Raw genomic sequence first — 20,343 nt, 5'->3', positions numbered from 1 at the left:
ACCACAATGGGTCATCTGGTCCAATCTCTATGTGCAAGCACTGTCGTCCCAGAACACATGGCACAGGATTGTGTCCACATGGTTCTTAAACAATCTTCCTCCAGTGAGGGAGACTCCACAGCCTCCCTGGGCAATCTAATCCAGCTCATGGTCACCCACGCAATAAAGAAGTTTTTCCTGTTCAGGTGGAACTTCCTGTGGATCAGTTACTTCCTGTTGCCTTTTGTCCTTTTGATCAGCACCACTAAAAAGAGCCTGGCTCCATCCATCCTCTTGGCATCCTCCCTTCAGATATTTACAGACATCAATAAGGCCCCTCTCAGTTCTCACTTCTTGAGGCTGAGCAGGCCCACCTCCCTCAGCCTTTCCTCCTAAGAGAGATGCTCTGGTCCCTTAATCATCTTTCTACTCACGCCTCCCCTGGACCCATTCCAGGAGCTCCATGTCCCTGTTGTACTGAGGAGCCCAGAGCTGGACACAGTACTCCAGATGTGCCACACCAGGGCTCAGCAGAGGGGCAGGATCACCTCCCTTGGGCTGCTGGCAGAGCTCTTCCTAATGCACCCCAGGTCAACATCGGCCTTCTTGGCTACAAGGGCACACTGCTGGCTCATGGACAGCTTGTGTGCACCAGGTCCTTCTCCACAGGGCAGATCTCCAGCAGGTCACCCCAGTCTGTGCTGGTGCATGAAGTGGTTCCTCCCTAGGTGCAGGATCCTGCATTTGCCCCTGCTAAATGTCAGAAGGTTCCTCTCTGCCCATTTCTCCTGCCTGTTGAGGACCCCCTGAAGGGCTGCACAGCACGTGGGTGTTGGCCACTTCTCCCAGCTTGGAGTCATCAGTGAACTTGCTTAGGAGGCATCTGCCACTTCACTGAAGGTATTGATACTGGGCCCAATATTGGACTTTGACAGATACCTATAATCATAAGCTTCCAACTTTCCCCTGTGCCACTGATTACCAGCCTTTGACGTCTACCATTCAGACAGTTCTCCATCCATGTTATTTTCATCATCAGAACAATTTTTTCACAGCATCTTTGCTAGAAATATTTTACTATTTATGTAGGATTATCTGTCTGTACTCTTTCATGGTGTACCAAAGGTACATAGCAGAATCACACATTTTACATTTCAAATGATAGTATAATCTCTGCACCTGTGATGATCTTTGGATAAAATCCAGCAAAGCTGCTTGAATCTGTTCTTTTAGTTTGGTTTCTCTTGTAAGGGTTAGTCTACAAATAGATGGCCATCCAGAGTGACTCAGCTGAGACCTCTTTGTTAGATGGTCAAGGATATTTTTGCTTTGTCAACTCCATCTAGCTGAGAGATAAAACTGAGGGTCAGTACCCAATTTCACAAAACAGGCATTTAACTTCCACTTTCATGGCTTACATTCAAAATAACAGAGTAAATTTTTTCCTCTTCTGGCTACCTTGTCTGAAATTAACTAAATTAATTATGTATTATTCTATTATACTTTCTCCTTTCTTGCCAATACTTATTAAATAGATGCAAAAAGCAGGATCATCCACAGATAACCTACTAATATGTAGAATGTAAATAAATTAACTGAAATTAACTTTGAGCTTTGAAAGTTTCTTTGAACAAATCTTTCCACTAGCAAAATTGCTCTGGTACCCATATGTCTGCTAAAGTATTCCTATATGTGTTTAAAACTTGATTGTTTCAAGTGCCAAAAGTCCAGGTACCCAATATATGCCTGAACTGTACAAGGAGTAACCGACTCAGTTTCAGGCTGAAATACTGTCAGCTGCAAGCTTTGCAGCCACAGTGTGAACAGTCAGGCCTAGGTCTCCCATTTTTCTGTCCTAGGGTCATGGTGGCAAATGGATTTTGCTGTGCAGGACTCCTGTGTCAAATCTCTGACCGCAGATTTTTCCCAGTGTCTTTTGCCTGTCCAAAAAACTCCACTACAGCAACCTGCAACCAGCTCAATAGATGACACTTTCTCCTTTTCTCCTCTGTGCTATGTTTAGTTACCCATTACTCATCCATTTTGCAATTGTTATCTTGGTGTTTAGCATGAAATGTTTTTCAACATTCCTAAAATGCTGACTTGGACATTGAGAGCTCAGGGTAGCTCCTGGAAATATTCACAGACAGCAAGGATTTGTTACAGGTAACATTCTGCTATTTTGTTGGTTTTCTAGGCATTCACAGGTGTGTTTCTAGGAGAGATTATCATGAAGAGTAAAAAAATATGAAAATAACCGTTTTTTACTGTAGCTTTGCATATAATTTATATGGAATTGTGACATAAAATGTATGATTTTTCTCACAGACAGATTATGAAATAAAGAATATTTCAATCCTAGTTTGAAATAAAATTCTTTCTTGTTCTGCAGTACTCATAATTTTCATTCATGTGTTTCTTATTTCATTGACAGACAAGGCAAGTTAAAGTATTTTCGTCCCATCATGTCCTTGAGGCTAGGAACATTTCCTTTATATAAATCCTTCTGTGGGTACTATTTTGACAGATTATTTTTCTTTGTCTATATATTTTTTTGTTGCTGTTGTTGTTGAGGAAGTGTTTGAATTGCATTGTGGCAAAGCAAAAATATATTTACCACTAAGAGGAAGTAAGACCCATCTGTCACAAATGTCAGCAGCAGAAACAGGTTTCAGAGATGTTCAAAACATTCTTGAAATCCACATTTATGAGGGCATCGAAGATTGAACTGATTGAGCTGAACAACATTCTACATATTAGTAGGTTATCTGTGGATGATCCTGCTTTTTGCATCTATTCAATAAGTATTGGCAAGAAAGGAGAAAGTATAATAGAATAACACATAAGTTAAATGAACTATTTGCACAACCATGCTGCATAGGTTCACAAATGGCTTCTTCTCTTTTGCTAGCTCTGGAGTGTCACTGTCAATATTACTGATGTCTGCAGGCATTTCAGCCTTTTGGACTTTAAATTTAATATTAGCTATGAATTCTCTGAATGTCATTATGCCAAGGGTAAACAATTTTCCTCAAATTTAAATTCTTTATATGTATATGTTGACCTCCAGTCTTCCTGGAATTGTACTTCTTAAGGAAATATAAAAGGAAGAACAATAGATCTTAGGATCTAGACTTTTTAGGCGATGGTTTAAAAATATTATGGGGGTGGAATATTTAATTTACTTTTGGTTTCAAATGTTATAACCAAAAATGCATTGTTACAAATGCTAAAATGTCATAATTGACCATATTTTGCTGCTTATTAAATAATATGAGACATTTTATTTCTACCTCTGCAAAAGGTTCAGTGTGGTCTTCTTCATCAAACCCATATTGACAGCACAACTTTTCTCTTGACATAAAAAGATATTCTCCTTCCTTAGTAGGATTCTTGATTTATTTTATGTCTTTTATTTCTGAATTCTTTTTCAAGGTTGTGGTGGTTTTGGTTTTTTTTTTTTTTTGGAGACAAAATCTTGTCCACTTTCTTCTCTGGCTTACTTCTGCCTTCTTGTGAATGAGATTTGATGTTGCAATTGTGGATTTCACCAGGTGATTGTAGTTCATTGTTACACATGTTCACAGGTTTGTGCATCAGTACTTTAAAGAAGCACGATTTCTTACAGAGAGCACAATGACAAAAAAGTAAATAGATTATTTTTGTTTAATTACGTAATGTCTTATTTACAGAGTAAGAATTCTAGTTTTAAATATTTAAATTATTTCTGGATTCTTTAAGCTGATTTGCTCTTTTTTTCTGTCCCCACATTTCTTTTATATTTTCCTGGCTGAATACCACTGTTTTTAGTCTCATCTTCAAAATAATTTATTCCATGAACCATTCAACACAAATATTTGTTTCAGTATAAAAGAGTTAAAGTGTGTCCCTCAGACAAAAACATGTTTTCGGAAGTTAAAGCAGTAATGCCATGCAAGCAGTCCTGAGGGAGTAAAACACCAGATTCCTATGAAGAACTTCTGTATGAGCATATCAATGTTCACAGATGTTTGTCTGAATGACATGGTTATCTGGAACCATCAAAATCAATGTTAGTGACAGTTTACATTCCTCAAAAATACTCTGTTTAAAAAATCTTAATAAATGGGACTGAAAAATGTTTATAGGCCACAGTATGTTCAGAAGTGTTCTCTGTTAAAGTGTTCTCTGACAAAGGAGTGCCAGCTTGGACAATTCTGAATACTAGATTTTACAGTGGAAGACATCAATCTGCTAGATTTGGTGGTGATGGAAAGTTCTGGAATCTAGGAGTAAATAATTTTAATACACAGCTAACTACTCCCATACAGGTCTTCATATGACATGAAATAACTCCTAATGAGTTGTGAATCTCTTCTTTCCAGATGCTTTCTAGCTGCATTAGTGCCATAACCTCCCACAAAAATCTGCATCAAACTGACTGACGCCACTCTTCTCACAGCCAGTTGCTTGCTTGCTAAGGAAGGAGACAATGAAACCTCTGTGGCCTTGACCTGGGCAGGCATGTTTGGTGAGACAGAGAAGGCATATGTTTCTTTATTCCTGAATGTCTGGTCTGTCAGAGTTTTTATTTTTCTAATCTCCTTCTATGAAAGAAAATTTTGCCATGCTCTGTTGTTTTAAACATACTCCATAATAAAATTACGTAGGGACTCATATTTGTGTTGCACAGGATTATTACTTAAATATATTTTTTTCTGTCCGTAAATATAAACAAGAAAAAAAAAGAAATAAATAAAATGTACAATAAACCAATCTCATAAAAATGCATTCATTTGGATAAAAAGTTTAAAAAGTGGTCTTCTTTTGTCCATAAAACCATATACTTAAACAGCCCAGTTTCTAGCAATAAAAAAGCCAGGGGAGGTTAGCTATAAAGCCTATATATTCTCAGAGGCAGGGAAAAGTGAAAGATAACACGCTGAAAGTTTTAGAAGGGCTGTCTTAGTTGGAGGTGGCTACCTTAGTTAGTGGTGGCTAGTATTTCGCATACAGAGAAGGACACAAACTAAGGGGTTCTTGAGATAACGACATATTGTCAGACAAGATCTATTTTGTATCAGTGAATGCACGAACACTTTTCCTTTAGATATAATTTTGTTAAGATAATGTAGACCTCTCTGAAGAGAGTGCAGTTACGCAGGGCAAACTGAAGAAACATATTGGGAGGAAAACACATACCCTGCTTTGCTGTGTGTAAGGCTTAGTCCCTTAAGATAATTTCTCATAGAGCTGGGCCTCTCTTTAGGGTTAATGGCATCCTTCTTTTTTTGTTGCTTTTAAGTAGAATAAAATTATTAATGTTGGAAAAGACCTCTAAGATCATTGACTTCAGTTGTCTTCTCTGTTTGTTTGCTGAGATATAGAGGAAACATAAGGAAACCTAACCCATCAGAAAATCAGCAAGAATATAAGACACGAAACAAGCTGTTTATCAGACTGCAGTGTATCTTTAGCGCAATAGAGTGGACTCTTTCCATAATGGATAATTTTTATGTAAATAACTCCAAAATTTATTTCCTCAATTGTATTAAAGAGAGAATAACAAATAAGCTACATGTTTAGGGTTTTTTTTATTACATTAAATTAATTTGTTTTTGCGAGCTGTGAGTACTTCTCTCCCCTACATCCTTATTCTTACTTTGACCATATTTGTTTATTCACAGGAACTTTTGCCTTTAAAAGATTGTCATCAAGACAGTGAAAAATGAGGGCTAAAGATCCTTTATGTATGAGCCAGCTCTCTATAACACATACAGTGTTTAGCAATACACTATGCTCCTCCATAGTATGAGTTCTAAAGTAGGTGCTAACATGTCTGTGCCTGGGACAAATTCGTGCTCCAGATAAGAAGGTTCACATGACACTTTTGTTTCATCACACTCCCCAAAAGTCGTTCTTGAATATAGGTAAGTGTGGACAGTGTTGTTTGTTCTTGCTTGAGTATTTATTTTCATGTCAGATATTTTTCTCTTATAAGGGCAATATACAACTCTAATATACAACTCAAATTTTGCCAATCTCATTCTTGCTGTTGCCACTGTGTATTCCATAGTCATAAACATAGGGCACTACATATTGTAAGGAGCTATATTCAGAATGAATGTATAATCCAAAATTCTGGTGTCACCAACATACAAGAAGGCCATAGATAAGGCCTTGACGGTTTGTGTCATTTGGTTGGTAAGGTTTGATGATCAGAGACACTGTTTTGTTTGCTGCAGCAGGGTTTGTGCTGTATGGGCCGTGCTATATTATCAAAGCTTTTTAGCAGTGTATGAAAGTGTACTCAAAGAGTGTGAAAAAGTAAGGGATTTTTCCGTGCTGATAGTGAGAAGGAGGTGGCCAGGTACCTGTGTTTAATAACTTAAAGACTAATCAGAATGTGTCAAATTGCTCTTTATGTCCAGAGCCATTCTGGATTGGGGTGTATTAATCATTTATAACCGTAAAGCTATTATTTAGTCATAATTTTGTGCTCCACATAGAACTATAAGCAATATCAGAATATAAATAGAAATAATAAAAAGCCTTCCTCTCATTGCTGCTATCTGTCCTAGCTTTCTTACTTCTAAAAAATCCTCAGTATTAATACTTTTTCTAGGGTGAGCTGGCTACTCCTATTCAGCTTCTGTCGAGGATGATGTTATGGTATTTTGGTTAATACTTGCGCCAAATCTCTCTGCTTTGCCTGCTAGTAAAAGCAGATATGGTCTCTTCCTCTTGCATGGCCAGTTTATTGTACTGTGTAGGTATCTTTGTTTCTGCCATTTGAGGACTGTTTCACAAGCTGGATTTTCAACAGTCAAATCAACCAACACACAGTTCTATTTATTGGATCATTATGACTGCCCTATTTTTCATGCAACGTTAAACTGACTGACTTGGTTTACGTTGTGCTTCCAGATCTTTTACTTTTGTTTCCAGGGGACTATATTCATCAACTCACTGTTTTTCTCTCAGCATAACAAAAGTTATAATTCAGTCCTTCAGACCTCCTACTAAGTTTACAGTTTATTATTTCCAAATTTTCAAAGACCTCTTTTATTTTATTTTATAGTGGACTTTTCATAATTGGGACTTATCTAAATCTCAGTTTTCAGTGGGAGAGTATGTGAAAAACAATACTAACATCAAGAGAACTGTACCATGACTTGAATGAAAAGAGGGAAAGCAGAAGGATCGGGCAGTTCAAAAACAGTCTGAAAGCAAACGTGGTGATAGAGGGGCTGGAGAGGAACACTTCACCTACTAAAGTTCATATTAAATCTTCCAAAATTATAGTGAGATCTTGCAATGAGACCTTTCAGACTCTCAGGGTGATCCTTTGCTTTTGTTCCTCATCGGACTCCTTATACTTCTGTTACTGCTGTGTTCTTTTTTCCTCTTTTCTTGCATTTGTCTTTTCTGCACTTATCTTTCGTGTCCCAGATGGCCTGCTCTTCTCCCCAAAAAACCTTTTGGCTGCCAAGTTCACATCTTTCAAATTCCTCCCTAAAACCTATTTCATCAGGGAATTTTCACTTTTAATCGAAGCCAGATGCCTTTCTTACTCTTCTCCCCCCCCCCCCCCCCCCCCCCCGCATCTTTTCTTGTCTGTCTTAAGGGTTGCATATCTGGTAGTCAAGGATTGTCAGTAATTTTCTTTCTTGAAACAGGATGAGAATTCCTTGCCAATTCACTATTTTGACTGAAGTAGCCTAAGGGTCGCTCTATCCTTCTGTTGCCATTGAAAAGCTTCTTCTCTGTTAAAAAAGTGTGTTTGTGTCAAAGGCAGGGAAGGGGGCAGGGATCACCTCACTGATGGCAAGAAAATAGCCCTACGGAGCCTAGGTTTCTAGAGCTTGTTTTTCTATGTGGTATAAAATTGCTTGAAAGAGATAACTTTCCAGTAAGACTGCAAAATTATGTCCTTGGTCATACTTCCATGAATATTAAAGTTGTACATTTAATAGTGTTGAGGGGATAGAAACAGAGTTCACTAGGAAAAGAAATAGTCCCACTTAAATCTGCTGGAATGTTGCTCTACCTTATTTACCTAGACAGCCATTGCCTTCAAGAGCTGTTGGAAAAATATCATAGTTTCAAAACTAAAATGAAAATGTAATGACTGCTGCTGACACTAGCAGTCAGTTTTCAGAGGCCTTGAAAGGACATGCAACAAGCACATTTCTCTCATTAAATTTCATCTTCTGTGAAATACTGGCTACAACTTTACTAATATTATAAGCAATATTTACATAGAGATCAACTAGCACGCTACTTGTGTTTCATTCCAGTAAATTTCAATGGTGCTGCTTTGGCATGTAATGCGAGTAACATGATAATGCTTCAATACCAGAAAGAAAGGGCCTTCTTAATCACTTGTGTAATATTTGAAGAGTTTAAGTCCTTATTTTTTCCTGTTCAGATCACAAGTCATCATACCCATGTACAGATGTAATTCAAAGACATAGCAAAGATATTTCACCATCAGATGAAGACTCTAACACCATGAACATAGTTACAAACACACCTAATTTTTAAAGGACATTTCTTTTATTAACACTAACAGTGTGTACATCTTTGAGAGAAATCCACCCCTGACCTTTGAGTCTGTAAACTGACAGTTGAGGAACAAATGGTACCGCATTCTTTTTTCTGGCTTGGGCATCATCATACACTGTGAACTAACATTCTCATGTAAGTCAAACTGGACTATGAAATTTACTGAGCCATTGTTTGCCTCCTTCAAACATATTTCAGCTGTTTAAGGGAATGACACACATATTGAATTCCTAAGCTTACTGGATGCCACAGGATACATCTCTTTACCACTGGCATCTCTTGGGAGCATGTTCAGTGAGTCATCAGATAAATCCAAATCTACACTTGACTCTGATGAAAACTTTGGGCATTAAACCTTGGCTGAATTACTGTCTTTGCCTCTCTCCCTTTCTCCCTGTCACTTTGTCCTCCCTTGCCCACCCTATACATAGTACACACATGAAAGCACTTCTCTGACTCAAGACTTTTGAAATACGGAAACTTCAAGTCACTACTAGATGTCACATTTTGATCACATTGAAAAAATGAAATTGACAGGAGAGCTTTCTTTTTCCTGTCAAGACTGTCAAATGGGAACAAAAAAAAATTTACAATATTGTTGGGAACACATTTTAGACATTCTGAGGAGAAAGTAGATATATGAAACAAGGGTTCAGTTGGTGCCTCTCCTATACTGCAGTATTATGCTGTGTTTTCCCTTTCCTTGCGTCATATTTCAAAGTCATTCTTTGCTTGGGCTTGCAGTCACAGGCACCGTGGGTAGGACTGGATTTGCAGTTACGTGCTGCCAAAGGACACTCTGAGGAGAAGGGAACCAGCTGCCCACATAGCACAGATTCAGAGGAGAGTTGCTTCAGACTAGTCCTAGTCTGCTTCTATGACCTGAATGGTTACAGTGGTTGGACCACACCGGAAACCACTTGAGTCTACTGTCTTAATGTCACCAAAGAGAAAGCCCATTTTGATCCCTCGTATCCTTCTTCCAGGTAAAGAACGTAAGTTGGGAAGATTATGAATAAAATTTTAGAATTGCTCTCCTGACCCAAGACAAAATGCAAATGTAAACTTAATGCAATTTGGCTTATTTATCTCTCTTTGAGATTTCTACTCTTGAATGCAAAAACAGAATTTGGACAGTAGAGATATTTGAAGACCCACATCAACTCTACAAATGGCTTTTCATTTCTTTTAAATTTTTAAATCCTTCACTGTATTGATGTTTTCACAAATAGCGTGTTCATTGCCACTTTTTAAGACTTTCAGATAATTTTGCTATTTTTTTCTTAACTGAAGATTTTTTTAAAGTTTTTTGGTTGTTATGACTTTATTCGGCATTTATTTTTATTTCTATGTTCTGTTTTGCCTACTATTTTCTGCAGAAAAATCTCTGCTAATTATTTCACAGTATGCTTTTGATTCACTCTTCCTTCTTTTCCTTTATTAGTCTTTTACTTGATTCTTATATGGGACCAGAATTCAATTTGTTTGAAAACTTTATCTAATGAAGTCACTTTAGAGGCGGGGGATATGGGATATGGAACCCTTCAAAAATATGTAGTATAGAGGCTGTGAAGAGACATACCTATGCCACAAATTTTATGTCCAATTCTTCATTAAAAAAGACATTCTAAGAAGAGTTATGTCATCTATATTTTAACTATCTTATTAAAAAGAAAAATAATTAAAAAGTGGGCAGTGCACCCAAATGAATAGAATCTTCTTTCCTTTTGGTACTGCGCAAAGTTTCCATACTTGCTGCTTAATTTTTTTGTTGTGCCATGTTCTTATTAATGGCAGGGCTTGTACTATGTACAAGGTTTTTTGTTGTCTAACAAGAGTTTGTAAGTTTGTAATTGTTGTCTAACAACTTTGTAATTGTTTGCTAATTGTTTGTAAGGCTGAGGTTGTCTAACAAGAGTTGACTTGTGGCTCTGGATTCAGTCCTAAGAAAATATGACCCTGCCAGTAGCAGACTGTATACTGGCTGTCTGTAGGCCACTGTCCTAGAGCTTATCTGATGGCTGCTGGTGCTGAGAGCCCATCAGAGGGTGCTGGCAGCTGAGCTGCTAGAGAACTGTGAAATGCCAGAGCTAAGCTTGTGATCAGATTGGGACACAGGTGTCTAAAAAGGGGCCTTTATGAGATCAAGCAGCTATAAGGAGAAGATGAGGAAAAAGGATGAAAAGAGACAGTGGATTATAGGAGGAAAGAAGAGGGAAGAGAAAAGGCAAGTTACATGAAAGTATGTGAGTACAGGAGAAATGTAGCTGGTATAAATCACAAAGGAGATGGCTTTTCCTCCCCTCCTCTTCTTTCTTGTCACTGCTTCTTGCTCGTATGTCTGTTAAGATTTGTTATGCACTTACCACTGCAAAGCCAAGTGCTGACTCTTTGCAAATGTTCTATGTGCTCTTTGTACTGTTCTGTGTGTTCACGTTTTTCCAGGTATAATACTGGCAAAATATTGGGGTCTTTAGCCTTCATATAGCACATGTAGTTTATTTCTTATGACCTGAACGTGCCACTGGTGCTTCTGTGGTACATGTTGCCCAGTGGTAAACTGGTGTAATAGAAACAAAGGGAGAAGTACTAGGTTTTGTAGGTGAATTTTAATGTTTTTTAACATTGTACAGATTACATTCATATAACAGGATGAACCACTTTAATAGTCCAAGAAATAGATCTAGAGAAACATAGAAACATCTCCTAACTACTCTTAAGTGCTTTTATTAAGGCCACAAAGAAAATGCAAGGAGAACTTGCCATCTAACACTTACAAGAGCACATAAATGCAAACTGTACTTGTAGTATATACTGAAAAAGGAAAGTTTTCATAACACTACAGAGAGCTACAACTGCAAACAAGAGTAGATATTTCTGGATATGATTTTAAAATGAGTTAGCTGTGAACCAGACATTAAAGATTTATTTTCATAATTAATCACATTAATTTTTTTTCTATGCTATTCCTTTTATTGTTAATGTAAGAAGGTACCTCATGCAATCAGAAAGCAGAAAAGGCAATGAAACACTTGGACAACAAAACACTTCAGAATTCAGATAGCCTTTTCAGATTCATTTGAAGATGTTAATTTCTGCAACTCAAAGAGCATTACGAGTTCTTTTGAGGGATTTTGATTGTGACAGTCTTAACTTCTGTGTATTCATGAAGTCCATATTCTCCCCTAGATAAAAGAGAACAAAAAGCAACCTTTATGCTAATGCTTCGTATATGAGTTTTGTTCTGGATGGGATTTTCAGCGGTAGTGTGCAATTGGCCAGATATATAACAAGTACACTGGACATATTTGGAAGACAGCTGTGCAGCCAGACTGCTGCCGGAAACCTCTTGAAAAGCTACAGCAATGATCTCCTGAGAAAAATGGGAGAGGGTAGTTTTACTTCTGTGAGTGGTGTTTAATTTAGAGCATTTCTAAACTGCATTTCTGTACAGCAGATCAGGAACATGTTAGATTTCACAAGTACGCGCAGCAAGTTATTTGTAACGTTCTTTTGCTGTCAAGAGCTTTCTCCAGAGTCAAAGAATAGGAACTTCATCTCCAGTAAATGGGGGAAAAAATCATTACATAATGAAAACTATCAGACAGTGAAAAAGGGTTAAAATCTTTGACGTGTTACAAGCATGTTTCACCTTTATGTTTTCAGTGATAAGATGAAGCTTGTTTGTGTTCCTAATTATTTGACATCTGACATAGTCTATTTGGACATTAACAGCTTGCTCTATGGAGTATAATGTTGCACACTTTTTGCTGCTGTCTTATTAGATAGATATATAAGCAAAACAGAATCTGTGCTCAGAACACTTGTGCTGGGTGAAAATGTTTACTGATTACCTTCATTTTTAAAGATGAATTTTATTAGTATATGGCATTCAGTAGTTTAATTAGTAATGGTGTTATCACTCCAAGAATTTTTCGGGAAATTTTATTTTGGGGATGAAGGAAGTCAGTGGCTTAACACAACCACGTAGGTTTTGCACACATATTTCTACTACTTGTAAAAACGGTAGTCACATATTTACAAATTTTCTCATGACAGGCATATATCTGGTGATGATTCTTTCCTTGTCCTTTAGTGGGAATACTTTTATTGGTCTAATAATTGTGACTTTGAACCCAAAAACTTTGTTAGCATGAAAGGTTATTTCCTTCAAAATGTACTGTTATAGAGAACATTTTTGATAGTCTTTTATTTCCAGCAAATTAATCCAAAAGATAATTCTGAAAAAGGCTGTAATTCAGAATTGTTCATCTCCCAGTTATTGGCACCCAACAAAGGCAAAGCCGTCTCTGATAAACTGGCCTAAATTATTGAGGGGTTTCAATTTCCAGTTTTCTAAAGCTCTCAACATTGGCTTGACTTTAAAGTCAATGGGAGCTTTGCCATCAGAAGCAGATTGTGTGCAGTGATGAACAAGTATGAAAACACTAGCCTTTATCTCTGAAGAAACTACATAAACAGAAGCTCTGAAGTGTCTCACCTATGCATATCTTTTTTAATCGCGTCCATGGTTCATTAAAAGTGTTATATATTTACCTTAACTAAAAAAAGAAGGCTTACATGTACTGATTTTTAGTGATTGTTTTAAAAATAGTTTGTTCTTATACAGTGGCATTTTTAACAAAGAATGAATACAAGTAAAACAGGATATGATTCAAGTTGAAACTGGATTAAAACTTAGAATTTGAAAAAAAAAATTGATTAGTTTATAATCTGATACTCTGCTCCTATTCTGGGGAAAAATCCAAAGGTCTAAAGACTGCAGAGGATTATTTTCATCATAACTTTTGACCTGGTTGGCACATACTGTCAAAACATTGGCTTTGCGAAACTTCACGTGAAAAATCTTACTAAAATCAAGGATTTTTGATAGCCTTGTGTTTTAAAAACTTAGCATTTAAAGGGGATTTCACAAACTACCCACAGATTTACCTTCATGAAAATGACAGTTTCTCTATATATGCAAAAACTGTAAATCATAAAGAGAATGGTCCATTTTGCTTACCAGTATTCTGCAACCATAGTAGACTGCAAACTGGTCATATTGAAAAAGTGTGCATCTAAGAAATTTTTTTATTTATTTTGTAGAGGAATTGCTGGTTGATCTTGCCTCTGACAACATGATGCCTCTAAGCACTCTAGAGACTTATTTGAAAAAATCTTTAACTAGACATCTTAGTTGTGTGTATTTTAAGTTGGGGGTTGGAATTTTGTTTTGAATTTCCTGTGAATCTACAGTTTTAGAAGTATTTACTTACAGTTCTCGTCCATTTCCTGACATCTTAAAACCTCCAAAGGGACACTGAGGAGAAAATGCACTGTAGCAATTAACCCTGGAAGAATAGGAAAATTACTTTTGACAGTATGAAACATTTTTTTCACCTCTGAAAAATCAGTGTTTTTCTGCCACGTCTAAAAAGCCTATGGTGATAGTCACAAACAATATCTAAGTTTGCAAAAATGTATGTAGTTTGAAGTTCAGATAAATGAAGCATCAAAACGAACTCTAGTTATTATCAGAGTACTAAAACTCAGCAAGGGTCTTCAGGAAGAGAGACAGTCACATCTTTCTCTGATCACTGCAATATAATTCCTAATTTGTACAGAAGCTCTCTCACAAAAGATTATCCACAAATAAGTGTTCTGCAGAAGAGTATATCTACCCTTCTAGTAGGTAAACTCAGGATAGCTTCATTATATATTTAGGAAGTTTTGTTTGGTTCTACTCAGTTAAACTTTATTCTGTATTGCTGTTGAGAACGAAGACACAATAATAAGAAAGGAATTTCACAGGCAGATTTTTAGGTATGAAGAATTTTGGCAGAATGCACATCCTATTTCCTAGCTGAGAAGCTCTTTTTGTCTTACTGCCTTGTCAAATCAAATATTCTCTATTTTCATATCTTATATTCTATCCTCCTGCTAGTCTACTGGTTTCAAGAAAAGAGATTCTGTTCATAGTTAAGGATTCCTAGACCACCAATCATGTAAGCGGAAATCCCAAATATTCCAGTTCTATTCTAAACTTTCTTCCATATAAAGAATACCAACTCTGAACTCAAGATTGTTAACTTATGTTTGGAAAGCATATATTCTTAGATCACAGGAATTTGTGCTGGTTGCAAATGCTTTCAGATAACATGTAAATTGGACACAGGTTTTGCATTCAAGTACAATTGGTTATTCTCCTTCTGCTGCATTGCAATAACTGTAGGGGAATGCAGGTCTTTGTCAGTGATCGTCATTGGACCCTGCTATGCCGCCTAGCTTCCACTCTTTCATTTTTTAGCTTTTTCTTTTACAGCTCCATATAGGCTGCCTCTTCTTTTCCATTGCTGGAAATAGTTGGCCTTCTAGGAGTTCTCACAGCTTGTATATGCTTTCTTTTTTCAATCATATTTTATCAATTTTTCCCATTACAGATGGCTGCTCTGCCCAGGCTAATGGCCACTGAACTTCAGATATGTAATTTCTTTACACAATACCAAAACTGGTCTCATAAATTATCTATCGGGCTATCCCTAGATCCTGAAGTAAAGGGCACTCTCACAGCATTTTCTTTTGTTTCCTTTTCCTCTCATCAACTAAATTTCATTTTTGTTTGACAAAGTTTATGGAAAAATTGTATGAAGACTAACAAAAAGTAATTATTTAGTAACATATTAAATAGGAAACACGTGTGAAAAATAAATAGAAGAGACAATGATCCACCTCTATAAAGATGACAAGGAATAAATATAAAAAAAGGCCACCCAAAATACTGTGAATATGTCTTACAATTCACATATCCATTGACATCTGCAGATCTAAAGCAAGAATTTAAAAAAACATTACTTACCATACTGTTCCAGCCTGAAGGGCAGCTGCAAATGTCAGTGCTTTATCAATGTCTTTGGTAAAAACTGCTGCTGCTAAGCCATAGGTGGTATTATTTGCCCTTTTGATAACTTCATCTATGGTTTTAAACTTCATGATTTGTTGAACAGGTCCGAATATCTATATTAAACACATGTAAACATATGATGTGAACTAGAATAACTTACTCTTTGGAGTAATTTATGTATTTTAAGTTTACTTCTATCAGATGGCCTCATTCTCAAATTTATTAAGTCAAGAGTGAATAAAGTTCTAAAAAATACTATAAATTTGCATAAAGATTTTTTGCAATATGAAGGAAGTCAAGATTACAGATAGAAAATAGTTCATAAAACAATGAATGAATAATTAAAACCAACCATGGTTAAAAGGCACCCATCATAAAGGTAGTTAACATGGTGTCACAATGTGCTACCTATCTGTACTGGTTACCAACAAACCAGTTGGTTTGGTTAATCATATTTTCTGGACAAGCTCCATTTTTAAAGTCAGGAAAGACATTAAATTTTTTCTTCACTTAAATTTACTATTAGACTTTTATCTCTGCAGGTAGCTGCACAACTGAGAATGTACTCCAGGTGAAACAACTAATTCTCCTTTCCATATGGGTGTGAGTCAAGAGAATAGTCCCTCAGGTTCAGCTTCCTGCTGCCATTGTTCAGAGTTCTCAGCCAGAGGTGCCCATCCCTATCACAGAACACCAAGACTGTGTAGGCTGGGGGGGCATTACAACATCTAACTAATTCTATTTCAACAGACTGTGATCTTTCTACTTGACTGAGTTTTTAGTGCAGGTCTCTGGTTAGAGTTGCAAAGATTGATTTCCATAGATCAGAAAACCACTGAACATTCCCCCAGTGTTCAAGTCATGAGCTTCAAAACTCAGACATTCTTTGGACTGTCTTGGCTATCCATAGCTTCTTTGTTCATTACACTTAAAATAATGTGAGGAGCAGTCCGTGTACTGCTGAGCAAAGGGTAACAGAACTATGAAAAATCATGACTCTGTGCTGTTTCCTACCTGAATCTATGATAGAGTCAAGTATGGTAGAAACAATCCAATTTCTGTCTCATACAGCTCTATCATGTTTTACAACTCTCTCCCTGTCACAATAAATTCTAAATGCTGTGGTCATTTTTACTCAGGCTGTTGACTCTTGCTGAATGTGGTAAGTGTGTTTAGCAGAATGCATCAGCTTTCTAGTATGAAGCAGTATAATGGATGCCAATTGCAGCCCAATTGCAGCAGTTATTAATTAAGATAAATTTAAAAAATCAAAAAACAAACAAAAACCCCACAAACAAACAAACCAAACAAACAAACAAACACAAAAAAGAAATAAACAAAGAAACCCCCCCCCAAAAAAAAAAGTAAAAAAAAAACAAAAAAAAAAAAAAAAGAAAAAAGAACCCACCACAGCAAAGAGGCTGTGACTTGACTTTGAGTCCTTAAGTACAGAACCAGCTGAGTTGGCAGCTCAGCACTCCCAAATGTCTCTGGTTCCTTCCAGACAATCACTGGTGCCCTAACATTGTCATCTTAGTTGGGACAGTAGCAGATTCTTCAATAATGTGTCGACATATTGCAAACTGATCTAAATTAAGTAACCTCACAGAGGAAAAATGACATGCCACCAACAAAATGTCCCTGGAAGTACAATTCAACTAGTTTCTCATATTGCAAAGTAGCTGCCTGGTGCATACAAGTTCCAAGTGGCTCCTTAGGTGGTGTAAAACACCCACAAGTTGTGCCTCCAAGGTTTGCATGTCTGTTACATGTCACTGCGACTTTAATACGTGAGACATGGACAGTATGGAGCAATGCAAACAATCCAGACCTCAGCATTTTTCTACTGCAGGAGCCTTTGTTGGCAGGGTAGCCTCATACTCCTCTCCTTCCTTGAGAAATCTGGTGAAATGGGCACCAGAAAACAAGAAAAGCACTTCAAACACCACCAGGACAGAACAGCAGGTTTAATGAGAAAATTTTCATATAGTCACTTGACTTTTTAAACGAATATTTTGTACAGACATTTAAATGCACGACTTCAAGTGAGAGAAGAGATTGCAGAAAATTTATTTACCTCTTCTTTGGCGATGCGCATATCATCCGTAACATTAGAAAAAACTGTGGGCTGGATGAAGTAACCCTTGTCTCCCCATGGACCTCCTCCACATTCCAGTTTGGCTCCTTCTTTTTTCCCACTCTCAATTAGCTCCAGGATTTTTTTAAACTGCTCTTTATTGATCTAAATGAAAAGATATTTCAGGAATGAAAAAAACATACACTGATAATAGTTGTTCTTCTAGCTTATGAACCTAAACCTGTGTCCCTGAGAGCTGGAGGAAAATAGGGCTTTTTCTCTGTGGCAATAGACCATAGTGAATAGACCTGATACAGGCTATGATTTTTTGTTTCTAGAAGGAATTACTCAAAGCATAACTAGGAATCTGAAGACAAAGAGAGATAGTTAACATAATTACCATAAAAGAAATGCAGCTACACCCCATGATTACAATTTTCCAGTAAATAGGTTCATACCAGTTCTAAAAGGAATAAGTTTTCTAATCTGTAAAATAGTTACTCTTCGGCTGAAAGGAGAAAATATAGACAAAAGGAGAAAAATAAGACAAAAAAGGCAAATTATGAGACTGGAGGAGAAAAGAGTCTTTACGCTCATTCAAATATTTTCATGACGGCTTTTTTCACATGTTTAACTTCCTTAATTTTTTAGTAGGTGTGTATTTACATCTCACATTTAAATTGTAGCATGAAATTCAAACTCAGTAAAGCCACAATAATATGAGAGAGGGTTTCTGTTAATTTTTTATTAGCTGTATGCCAGATATATGGAGTTTACTTTTTTGAATCATCCTGCCCTTTGACTCATAAATTTATTCAGCTGAATTTATTATCTTGTATCAAAATGTATTCCAGGATATCAAAACAATATTTTTAAATTTCCCAAATCTTGTTTGGCTTGGAGTGCACTTTTTCTAATTTACTGGGTGTCTTTATTACTTTATTACTCAAAATGACTGTGATAATCAATAAAGAGTATGTTACTCTATCAAATGCATGGGAGCAGTTTTGTCTCCTACTTTGTCTCTGCTACAATGCTTTTGTTCCATCTTTTTATTCCATATCCTGCACTATAAACTGCTGCGGGATAAGACTAGATGAGAACTACTGTAACAGAGCTCTGAAGTAATCTAGTGAGTTCACAGCATTGGGATAGCAATACTTTTTAATGCTGCATCTCAACATTAATTTGATTGGAAAGCTGTTAGTACAACCCTTTAACAAAAGGAAGAAAAAAACTTCCTGCATTTTAATTGTGTATTATTCTAAAACTGAGAGCAGGATAATAAAAGTCTAGTGCCTTGAAAAAGGGGAAAAGATATTGAAACTCTTATTTCTTCAAGCTAGTCACTTACAGTGACATTATCTGAATGAAAAGTTAGCGGGCACTAACATGACAAGGGTGATTGTACTTGCACTTTTACAGACCTTGCATTGGAGCTTTCTCAAGGCATATCAATTTTTATAATTTTTCCCCTTCAATAATAAAAAGAACTAGAAAAGATAAAGAGACCTTAGGCCTATGCTATTGGCACAAACAGCAATCACTCTAATTTCTTCCTCCTTGTACTCCAGACTAACCTCTACAAAACTGTACTTAGCCTGGAAACTACTTCAACAGTAGGTTTAGAAGGACATTAAATAGTGATGTCATGAATTAGACATGAATTCTGAATTCATGTCCAGAATTATGCTGGAAATACATAATATTACTCACTTGAGGGCCTTGCTGTACACCAGGCTTCAAAGGATCCCCAAGAGTATAGTTCTTTGCTCTTTCAATGCTCCGGCGAACAAATTCATCATAGATAGGCTCTTCCACAAAAATCCTGGATCCTGCTATACAACATTGTCCCTGGTGATAGAACAGACCAATGTGGGCAAATTCCACAGCAGCGTCCACTGCAAAGAAATGAAGAGTTTGTCAGATCATAAACCTGAATTGTCACATGAAAAAATCTTTAGTAACCTTTGTCACCCATCTAATTTCCCTTTTTAGCCCTTTTTTTTTTTTTTTTTAATCGCCCTTTAAAACATAGGTATACAACCATCTACTTATGTCCAAGCAGCCCTTCTTAAAAGCACCACGATACACCTAGCTGAACACACATTTAGATATTCTATGGGAAATGCAGATTTAAAATTAGTTGCCGTGTCAGGAGTACCAAGAGGAGTATTCAGACAGACAGTTAATAAACTTGTTCAAGATCCTTCTATCTATTTTTCATTCTGCGTTCACGATTCATTAAGATGATCATTAATTACATTATGAGTGAACAGGTTGTCAGAGGTCCATACCTATTCAGGAGCCATCAATTTTGGTGGCAATCTAGCAAAATTATGTCATGACCAGAAAACATTAAAAATTACTTCTTTTTTGAAATTGTTTGAATAATTTACTGACAAAGAAAAGAAAAAATGCATTGGAATTGCAATAGTAGTAGCTCATATTATAAAATTGTTACTAACAGTCTGCATCTGCAAATATAATGTTAGGACTTTTTCCTCCAAGTTCTAAGGTAACTCTCTTCAGATTGCTCTTCCCTGCTGCTTCTTTAATAAGTTTGCCAACCTAAAAGGTAAGGAGAAGACAGTTTCATGTCAAAAGTTTGTAATGACCTCTATAATACTTTTCTGATTTCCTCAAAAGTGAAAATCAGTTAAGTGACTTCTACTTTCCCAATAATAAAATGAAAAATAAGTTAAAATAAAACAACTGATTAGAGTCAGGGTGCCGAGGACTTGTACCGTATGAACTGGAAATGTTTTCTGGAAGAGGTTCCCCCTATATAATGTTAACTGCAAATATACATGATGCTTTTTCGCTTACTACCACT

The 20,343-nt window shown here is 36.6% G+C and overlaps 1 protein-coding gene across 1 annotated transcript in view; it reads right to left on the bottom strand.

The window, feature by feature from the left end:
- Positions 1-11,153: 11,153 nt before the first annotated feature.
- ALDH1A1 (aldehyde dehydrogenase 1 family member A1) overlaps positions 11,154-20,343 on the bottom strand; it is a 30,500-nt gene continuing 21,310 nt past the window's right edge. Inside the window, exons 8-13 of the mRNA XM_040089874.2 lie at positions 19,976-20,078; positions 19,224-19,408; positions 17,508-17,672; positions 15,386-15,543; positions 13,806-13,880; positions 11,154-11,711 (exon numbers count right to left, since the gene is read on the bottom strand). Of these exons, the coding sequence (XP_039945808.1) occupies positions 11,639-11,711; positions 13,806-13,880; positions 15,386-15,543; positions 17,508-17,672; positions 19,224-19,408; positions 19,976-20,078 (759 nt within the window). The 3' untranslated portion in view covers positions 11,154-11,638. The remainder of the gene's footprint in view (positions 11,712-13,805; positions 13,881-15,385; positions 15,544-17,507; positions 17,673-19,223; positions 19,409-19,975; positions 20,079-20,343) is intronic.

Source organism: Hirundo rustica, chromosome Z (genome assembly GCF_015227805.2).
Source record: "Hirundo rustica isolate bHirRus1 chromosome Z, bHirRus1.pri.v3, whole genome shotgun sequence".
Classification (NCBI taxonomy): Eukaryota; Metazoa; Chordata; class Aves; order Passeriformes; family Hirundinidae; genus Hirundo; species Hirundo rustica.
Note: the sequence above shows the minus strand (reverse complement) of the source record. Positions and strands in the feature narration are given on the sequence as shown.